The 10548-nt window shown below is 42.6% G+C and overlaps 1 protein-coding gene across 1 annotated transcript; it reads left to right on the forward strand.

Annotated features, from left to right (window-relative positions):
* Positions 1 to 518: 518 nt before the first annotated feature.
* On the forward strand, positions 519 to 4096 carry LOC139383061 (52 kDa repressor of the inhibitor of the protein kinase-like). Its single transcript, XM_071127364.1, has 5 exons — positions 519 to 794; positions 1253 to 1373; positions 1542 to 1649; positions 1813 to 1849; positions 1945 to 4096. Exons 1-5 carry the CDS (start codon positions 706 to 708, stop codon positions 3846 to 3848), a joined length of 2259 nt encoding a protein of 752 aa, XP_070983465.1. The 5' UTR covers positions 519 to 705; the 3' UTR covers positions 3849 to 4096.
* The last annotated feature ends 6452 nt before the right edge of the window (positions 4097 to 10548 follow it).

The following is a 10548-nucleotide window of genomic DNA, read 5'->3' on the forward strand; positions in this document are numbered from 1 at the left end:
GAGTTCTATTTTGCTGGGTTTAACTCATGTATAGCAAATTCACCATGTTTCCATCCACAACGTTGACATATTTAATTTTAGACATAAAAAGAGGGCTCGTCCGGGATTTGAACTCTCGCACCCTAGACCAACGAGCAAGATGAAGCATGTGTTTTGTCTTTATTCACGCTCGTTTATAAGTACATTAGTGTTTATTTTTTTCATGAATCCGAACCGTAGCCGTTTAAAGTTGACTATATTTCCTATATGTCCAATTGCCATGACAAACTAGCTATATTTTAGCAAATTTGGGGTAGCTCTTACACGAGTGTAACGAAATCGTTAGTGTAACGTAGAAGACGCACAGTCATCTAGAAGCCTCTATTCACGGGATTTTACACTGATCCGAGGTACGTTTTTCTTTTAACCCTTACAATGTAAATGTGTAATGGTAGTTAGTTAGAGCTGATCCTGGATCTGTGCATAGAGATAACACAAATGAGCACGTGACAAGACATCATTGTGACGTACTTTATTTGTTGAACGGAAGCAGTTCGGTTTCCTCTTTCTCAAATCCTCCAGGCCACCCTTAGCACTGTTGCGCGCCTTTTAGGTTAATTTCAAAGTAACAGGTAGCTAGCTAGCTTGTGTAATATACATTATTCAAACGCAAAGCATATGTCTGAATACTAAATTCATTTGAAATTGAATAGACGTTTATGCACAATGCCCAATTTTTGCGCGGCTCCAAATTGTACCAGGAAGAGCACTCAATCCGATTTGGCTTTTTTCAGGTTTCCAAGAGATCCAGAAAGGTATGACAAAGTCTGACCGTCACAATATGAACCCTTACCTTTCTCGGGGAGTAACCAGTTATACGATAGCTTGCTAAATGTAGCTATGTTGTGTTCAGTAGCACGCTAGTCATCATAGCTAACTTTCGTATGTGGAAACTAGCTAGCTAGCCAGCTCACTTGCAGCGAGCCAAGTGGTGTGTGTGTGGCTTTACAGTGCTGACATTCGCCTGTAGCTGAGTTGCACAGATAAGTTAGCCACCATGGCATTTGTGGTGTAAATCCATCGTACCTCTATTGAAACTTTGGGACATATATACATTAGGTATCACCCCAGCACTAACACACCTAAATAATAAATGAATCAGTCTGGACCATGATTAATCAGTCTGGACCATGATTCTTTAAAACAAATAGTTTACAGGTAACTAGGCCAATAAAAAAAATCCACCTAACCCCTCCTATTCTGGTTTGTTCAGATGTAGACTCTGGGTTGAGAACTGTCGTCGGGCGGATCTGGAGGCGAAAACATCAGACCAACTCAATAAACACTACAGACTGTGTGCCAAACACTTTGATCCAGCTATGGTTTGTAAAACAGTAAGTGCATGTCAAACCACAAAGGTCTTTGTTTGAAACATGTCTACCTCACTGAACAATCTGTCTTTTTAGAGATGATCATAATCATACATTTGAGAGGTCTTGAGCTGTGTGTTTTGATATTCATGTATTTGAATAACTTGTTTTGTCTTCATTATTGTTTTTCAGAGCCCTTACAGAACAGTACTGAAGGATACTGCTATTCCAACCATATTTGATTTAACAAGCCACCTCAAAAATCCTCATAGCAGACATCGCAAGCGGATCAAAGAATTGGTATAATATCGCTTATTTTTTTTACTAGAACTTTATATCCTTGTGTTGCTTCAAAAAGGAACATTTCTGTTAACTACTACTGGCTATATTTCTGTAGGTCTGTTTTCAATGTAATAGTTCACATAGTTACATTGTCTTATGTTTCAAATAATTGTTTTAACAGACTGAAGAAGACATAAGGAGAATTAAAGAGAGAAGATGTAAGTTGCATTGTTTTTGTTTAAAAGTATTGTTGTATCCATACACCTTTTAAACATAAGCTTATATCTAATTTCTTTTTTTTGTTTCCTTACAGTGGCATCCTCCATTGAACAGCTCCACTCAAAGAAAGACATTGAGGCAACTGAGGGTCAAGATGCCGCTGAGGAGGAAATCAAGCTGTCCCCAGAGGAGAAGGAGTTCCGAGATTACCTGAGGTCTCTGTTTGAGATTGTTTTCATGCTAGGAAAGCAGAACATCCCATTGGAGACCAATGTCCCAGAAGGACTGGAGAGAGATCCCAGTAATTTCCAGGCCTTACTGGAGTACCGCATTAATGCTGGAGATGAGGCTCTGAGGAGACGGTTTGAGGCCACAGCAGTGAATGTGGAGTACCTCTCCACGGCCCAGCAGAGCCAGCTCCTAGACGTCTGTGAGGGCACTGTCAGAGAGGAGGTCCTCATGGAGGTGAGAGAGAGTCGCTTCTTCTCACTGGTCACAGGGGACCTGGTGGAGTTCGCTGGGGAGAGACACCTGCCTCTCTTTCTGCGGTTTGTAGATCAGTCCAACACTCTCAGGGAGGAGTTCTTGGACTTTCTGCCGTTCGAGGGGGATGAGGCCTCACTGGTGGAGAGGCTAGAGACCCAAGTGACAGACGGGTGGGGGCTGAGGATGGAGGACTGCCGTGGCCAGGCCCATGTAGCCACCGGCACCTTTGCCACTAAGATGAAAGCTGTGGCAGTCGGACTGATGGGAAAGTACCCCATGGCAATGCACACGCCTTGTTCCACCTGCGCACTGAATATACACCTGGCCAACAGCCTTCCCTTCCCCAGTGTTCAGGTTGTCATGGCAACCCTGAGAAAGATTGGCAACTTCTTTAAGCAGTCTCCATCCTTGCAGGCTGAGCTGGAGAAGGCCATCTCTGTTTACCACCAGGGAAATTATGAGAAGGCAACCGAGCTGAAGGAGGCCTGCAGCTCTAACTGGACAGTGCAGCACAACGTGTTTGAACTGACTGTGGACCTGCTCGAGTCCCTCCTGCTGTGCATGGACTGCATTCGGGACAATGAGAACGTCAAGTTTCCTGACGCTATGACTGGGGACGCCTACTCAATCGCAGAGACCCTGGCTGACTTTGAGTTTATTGTCACCTTGGTCATCCTGAAAAATGCTCTTTCTTTCACACGAGCCTTCGGCAAAAACCTGCAAGGGGAGGCCCTTGAAGTGTTCTTCGCTGCCAACAGTCTAACAGCTGTCCTGCACTCTCTGAATGAAGTCTTCGACAACATCGAGGTCTACCATGAGTTTTGGTTTGAGGAGGCTGTGAATCTGGCAGGTACCTTGGAGATCCCGGTGAAGGTGCCTCGTCTGTTCCTCCGGAAGCACCGATCGCCCGACACAGGCGAGATCCCGCCAGAGACTTACTTCAAGGAGTATGTGACGGTCCCGGTGATCCGCGGCATCATCGATGAAGTGGACGACATCTTCTCCCAGAGCAACCTCAAAGCCCTCAAGTGCCTGTCCCTGGTCCCTGCCATCATGGGCCAGATGAAGTTCAACACCTCAGAGGAGAACCATGCAGATGTGTACCGCAAGGACCTCCCCAACCCAGACACGCTGCCCGCTGAGCTGCATTGCTGGAAGATCAAATGGAAGCACCGGAGCAAGGAGGTCCGCCTGCCCTCCACCATCCACGAGACACTTCAGCTGTCGGACGTCAAGTTCTTCCCCAACGTCAACTGCTTCCTGAAGGTCCTGACCACCCTGCCTGTTCTGATGCTGGAGGACAGCGGCAGCTCTGAGACATCCAGGAAACGCCTACAGACTTATCTCAGTGACACACCTATCAAACACAGGTGCAAGAGTCTAGCTGTGCTCCACATAAACTCTCATGTTAAGCATGACCTGGATGTCATGGTTGAAAAATACTGCAGACTGTACCCCGAGGATGAGCCTGAACCCGAGCCCGAGTCTGAGATCAGCACTGTGGTGATATAGCATATTACGTTTGAACTTGTGGAGTTTTTTCTGTATAAAGGGTACAAAAATCCAATTAAAATGACATTCAAATGATGTCTCGCTGTTGTATTATAGCTTTAGTCTGATAGTTTCATGAAAATGGTAACTGTAAAATCTGAGTAAAATATGACCTCTAGACAAGGTTTTTTAGGAATAATTGTGTAACATTTTGATCATTAATATTGCTCTGTACCTTAAGAATATTGCCATTAAACTTTTTTTTAATATTTTGTTTTGTTCTAATTAAATGCCACTTGGTGTCTTGAATGATACAGCTCTTTATTTTATGGGAATTCGTCATATACATTTATGTTGAATTAGGACTATAGGCAATTAACTATAGGCTACCACTATAATTTTGGAGGGGAAATATGTATTTGTCACCAGTATTTGCCAGTCTGTTTTATGACACCTTTACAAAAAAGGTTATACAATGTCCCTCCTTTGTGCCACAAGCACAAGTCTACCAGTTACTGTGATCTGCCCATGACCTCGCACAGAGGAGGGAAGATGATATCAAGATACTATAATTGTATAATGTTGCAATTTTACTGTAGGCTACGTTATTACTATCTGAGTTTTGTCTTGAAATTATTTGGAAAAATCCACAAGAGGGCAGTCCAATCTCAAAAGTTGCAAAGTAGATATCGTCATCCCGAAAGAGAGCCATAAACCTAGTAATGGCGTCTTTTGTAGGCACTAATTCCGCTAATGTTCGTTGGACAAAGCCACAGATGCAACAATGACAAAGCCTATGAGTTAATTAATGGAGGGGTTTTTTACACTGAAAATAAGGTCTGTGGTAAATTCATAATGGTCATGTTAACTGATTGATATTATCTCATATAATAAAACATAAGATCTCATAAGCCTGTGTTAAACTCAGACCTTATTTTCCACATTATTTGAAAAACCAAAAATGTTTCCATACATTTTCCCCATAGGAATGGCTGAACAAACCAGAGGTAACTCATTTCCAGTTTTTAGGACTACAAGCTGGCCAGATGGTAAATAGTTAAACATTATTGTGGTGCAAAATTACCTGTTGGAAATCATTCTGATAATAACTAGACTTTGTAATATGTCTTGGGAACAACAACCTTAATATGGTGCTTTAGTATGTCATCACTTAATTGGGGGAGAGTGTGCATGTGGCTCTATTTGATAGCTGTTTCTGTTTGGTATGTATGACATCCCACAGAGCCCAGAACAAGGCCTCACTCATTTTTTTGTTGGTGTTGCTCTTTTGCATGTTATTTTGTCATTAATACGTGTCACATATTAGTTTGCAAACAAACAATGTAAAAAAAAAATATATATTTTCATTATAAAGCTGCATACACACATGGTCTTTCTTGCTTTTCTTAAATAATGCAACTCCAAAATGCAGGTGTTTCAGTCTAGCTCAGTGCTTTCTGTGATGGAGGGTCAGCCAGCGGAAAATACAGAGCATAGGGGTTGGTAATCTTCTCTAGTTGCGCCGTGATTGGCTCAGTGTTCTGTCACTCATGGGGACTGCGTCACTGCAAAATCTACAGGGATAGCTTGAAAGTTCAAGCCCCCTTGGGTGCTGCCATAGATTTACATTAGAAGTGCCCATCCAAGAAGGTTCAAGGTCATTGGCCAAAGATACAATTATGTAAAATCACGTTAAATCTACCATAGCCTTGATTGAACTGATCATGTCAACATCAGACTTTCAAAATCTGAGCTAGCAAGCTTGACAAGCAGTCATCATCATGAATTACATCGACAATCTACTGACAAATCCTTTTCATACCTTGTCATATGAAGAGAAATTATAGATAAAATGTATCAATGCTCATCGGCCATTGGACATACATCACACAACAAGTTGGAAATCGCAAATTCAACAAAGAGTGGTTTGGAAGGAATCCGTTGCTAACTGCAAGCTTTGCAAAGCAATCCCTATTTTGCTTCCCCTGCCTGCTATTTGGTGGAGAGGGTGTGTGGTCCAAGTCTGTGTTTAAGAGTCTCTTTTCCAAGCTTAAAACCGTAGGATAAATAAAGGGGGCATATAAGCAGACTATGAAAACCCTTACAATTTTGATGATGACATTTCTCTAAAAACAGGTTATAGGCTACATGTGCACCACCAAGTCAGAACAGTAGGCTAAGTTATGAGGGGGAAAGGGACCAATTTTGTAGGGTGAAGTACATGGGTGACTAACAGCTTAGTACACAACATAAACTTAGTATTACTTTCTTAGCTACAGTATACATATCTCCCTGACATATTACATAATTTATGCAGCAGCATAAAATGCATTTTTGGACTCGTTGTTTTTGTTGTGTTGTGAATGCTTGAACAGGAAGGTGGCGCAGCGGTCCTTTTTGTGAGCAAATTTTGTCATGAAACTTTGTTATCTAAGTCTAGCTTTAATGGTTCCTTCTATTAAGGTAAGTCGTCCAGGTCCTGAGGCAGCAAAGCATCCCCAAACCATCTTACTCTGGAATGCACCGTTTGGTTTTCGTCAGGCATAATCGACCATCAAGACGCTTGGAAGAATGTTCTATGGCCAGATGATTTAAAAGTATAACTTTTTTTGTGTTTTGTTTAGTCACCAATACATCAGATAATGAATGATAGGCTCACCATTTAGTCATTTTTACTAACATTTAGTCCAGTAGCAAAAAATTCTAGATACACATTTCAAAACTGTTATTTTTGAAGTGCTGAATAATAGATGGTAAATATAATTTTCCATGCAGTATTTGACTATAACTTTACATGCCCAATTTATTAAATATGTTTGCATCCAGTGACAGGTTATGAGCATGTCAGTCTTATAATTTCATTATCCTTATACGGTACAGTAAAAAAAAGAAGTGCTTTTCAAGGGTTGCTTTCATTTTCTCTGGACACTTGGTGTACTTAGTGCAAAACACTTGCGTTGTTTTTCTTTGGTTTAGTTTTTAGCAATTACTCTCTTGGTTTTTAAGATATTTTCATCATTGCAGAATTAAGAGTTTTGTCCTTGTAGCCTCTCATTTAGAATTTCTGTCATTTTCTTAGCATTGCTGTCAAAATCTGACAGATGGCCACAAATTAATTTAACCCCGCATATATGGTATACCATTCTTGAGGGGAAGTGGATGCATACTATCCGCCCGTAGCAGGGTGTTGTGGGCTTTGTGTATAAGTCTGTATGTAATGCATCATTCTCTTTGATGATCCATAAGTCCAGGTAATTAATTCTTCTCTCATCAGTCTGCATGGTGAATTTGAGATATCCAGAGCTTTCGTTTAACAGAGTTTGGAATTAATTTAGTTCCTGCTGACTTCTTTCCCAGAGCAAAAATACATAATATATGTATCTCTTCCATATGAGGATTTTAGAAAGTAGGTGGTGTGTCTCTGTTTTGTAAATTGTCCCACATACAGGTTCCCATAGTTAGGGGCAAAAGGGGAGCCCATGGCTACACCTCGAATTTGAAAGTAAAAGTCTGACACAAAGACAAAGTCATTTTTGAATAATACCATTTCAGTGAGTTGCAAGATGCAATCATTGGATGGAGCAAGGGTAGGGTCTCTCTGCTGAAGGAAGTGTTGTAGCGCCTGCAAGCCTCCAGTGTGTAAACTGTTAGTGTTCAAGCTCCTCACATCAAAAGTTGCTAGCAGGGTGCCCTCCGATATCCTTCTTAAGCCCTCTATCAATGAGATCATGTGACCGGTGTCTTTGACATAAGATGGGAGATTCTCAACCATTGGTTTAATGTGGTGGCCACCTGTCATTCAGGGCAGGTGGGGCAGAGACCCCATTTTTAGCTAAATTAATAATAATAATATACAGTGGCAAGAAAAAGTATGTGAACCCTTTGGAATTACCTGGATTTCTGCATAAATTGGTAATCAAATTTGACCTTCTCTTCATCTTAGTCACAACAATAGACAAACATAGTGTGCTATGTTTAATAACACACAAATTATTGTATTTTTCTTGTCTATATTGAATATATCATTTTAACATTCATAGTGTAGGTTGGAAAAAGTATGTTAAACCCAAATCTAATGACTTCCCTAAAACATAGTTGGAGTCAGGAGTCAGCTAACGTGGAGTCCAATCAATGAGACAAGATTGGAGATGTTGGTTAGAGCTGCCTTGCCCTTTAAAAACACTCACAACATTTGAGTTTGAGTTTGCTATTCACAAGAAGCATTGCCATGCCTCGAACAAAAGAGATCTCAGAAGACCCAAGATTAAGAATTGTTGACTTGCAAAAAGCTGGAAAGTGTTACAAAAGTAACTCTAAAAGCCATGATGTTCATCAGTCCACGCTAAGACAAATTGTCTATAAATGGAGAAAGTTCAGTACTGTTGCTACTCTCCCAAGGAGTGGCCGTCCTGCAAAGATGACTGCAAGAGCACAGTGCTTAATGCTCAATGAGGTTAAGAAGAATCCTAGTGTCAGCTACAGAAATCTCTGGAACATGCTAACATATCTGTTGACAAGTCTACGATACGTAAAACACTAAATCAAATCAAATGTATTTGTCACATACACATGGTTAGCAGTTATTAATGCGAGTGTAGCGAAATGCTTGTGCTTCTAGTTCCGACCATGCAGCAATATCTAACAAGTAATATAACCTAACAATTTCACAACAACTACCTTATACACACAAGTGTTAAGGAATGAATACGAATATGTACATAAAAATATATGAATGAGTGATGCCCGAACGGCATAGGCAAGATGTAGTAGATGGTATAGAGTACAGTATATACATATGAGATGAGTAATGTAGGGTATGAAAACATTATATAAAGTGGCATTGTTTAAAGTGGCTAGTGAAACATTACATCAAGATGGCAAGATGCAGTAGATGGTATAGCCTACAGTATATTTTCAGTCTCTCGGTCCCCACTTTGATGCACCTGTACTGACCTCGCCTTCTGGATGATAGCGGGGTGAACAGGCAGTGGCTCGGGTGGTTGTTGTCCTTGTTGATCTTTTTGGCCTTCCTGTTTCATCGGGTGGTGTAGGTGTCCTGGAGGGCAGGTAGTTTGCACCCGGTGATGCGTTGTGCAGACCTCACTACCCCCTGGAGAGCCTTACGGTTATGGGCGGAGCAGTTGCCGTACTAGGTGGTGATACAGCCCGACAGGATGCTCTCCATTGTGCATCTGTAAAAGTTTGCGAGTGTTTTTGGTGACAAGCCAAATTTCTTCAGCCTCCTGAGGTTGAAGAGGTGCTGCTGCGCCTTCTTCACTACGCTGTCTGTGTGGGTGGACCATTTCAGTTTGTCCGTGATGTGTACGCCGAGGAACTTAAAACTTTCCACCCTCACCACTATTGTCCCGTCAATGTGGATTGGGGGGGTGCTCCCTCTGCTGTTTCCTGAAGTCCACGATCATCTCCTTTGTTTTGTTGATATTGAGTGTGCGGTTATTTTCCTGACACCACACTCCGAGGGCCATCGCTTCCTCCCTGTAGGCCGTCTCGTCGTTGTTGGTAATCAAGTCTACCACTGTAGTGTCGCAAACTTGATGATTGAGTTGGAGGCGTGCATGGCCACGCAGTCATGGGTGAACAGGGAGTACAGGAGAGGGCTCAGAACGCACCCTTGTGGGGACCCAGTGTTGAGGATCAGTGGGGTGGAGATGTTGTTAACTACCCTCACCACCTGGGGGCGGCCCGTCAGGAAGTCCAGGACCCAGCTGCACAGGGCGGGGTCGAAACCCAGGGGCTCGAGCTTAATGACGAGTTTGGAGGGTACTATGGTGTTAAATGCTGAGCTGTAATCGATGAACAGCATTCTTACATAGGTATTCCTCTTGTCCAGATGGGTTAGGGCAGTGTGCAGTGTGATGGTGATTGCATCGTCTGTGGACCTATTGGGGTGGTAAGCAAATTGGAGTGGGTCTAGGGTGTCAGGTAGGGTGGAGGTGATATGGTCCTTGACTAGTCTCTCAAAGCACTTCATGATGGCGGAAGTGAGTGCTACAGGGCGGTCGTCATTTAGCTCAGTTACCTTAGCTTTCTTGGGAACAATGGTGGCCCTCTTGAAGCATGTGGGAACAGCAGACTGGGATAAGGTTTGATTGAATATGTCTGTAAACACACCAGCCAGCTGGTCTGCGCATGCTCTGAGGACGCGGCCTGGGATGCCGTCTGGGCCTGCAGCCTTGCGAGGGTTAACACGTTTAAATGTTTTACTCACGTTGGCTACAGTGAAGCAGAGCCCGCAGGTTTTGGTAGCGGCCCGTGTCGGTGACACTGTATTGTCCTCAAAGCAAGCAAAAAAGTTGTTTAGTATGTCTGGGAGCAAGACATTGTGGTCCGCGACGGGGCTGGTTTTTCTTTTGTAGTCCATGATTGACTGTAGACCCTGCCACATACAGTACCTCTCGTGTCTGAGCCGTTGAATTGCGACTCTATACTGACGCTTAGCTTGTTTGATTGCCTTGCAGAGGGAATAGTTAAACAAGAATGGTGTTCATGGGAGGACACCACAGAAGGAGCCACTGCTGTGCAAAAAAAAACTGTTTGAAGTTTACAAAAGTGCACCTGGATGTTCCACTGCGCTACTGGCAAAATATTATGTGGACAGATTAAACTACAGTTGAAATGTTTGGAAGGAACACACAACAGTATATGTGGAGAAAAATAGGCACAGCACACCAACATCAAAACCTCATCCCAACTGTAAAGT

This window comes from Oncorhynchus clarkii, chromosome 24 (genome assembly GCF_045791955.1).
Source record: "Oncorhynchus clarkii lewisi isolate Uvic-CL-2024 chromosome 24, UVic_Ocla_1.0, whole genome shotgun sequence".
Lineage (NCBI taxonomy): Eukaryota > Metazoa > Chordata > Actinopteri > Salmoniformes > Salmonidae > Oncorhynchus > Oncorhynchus clarkii.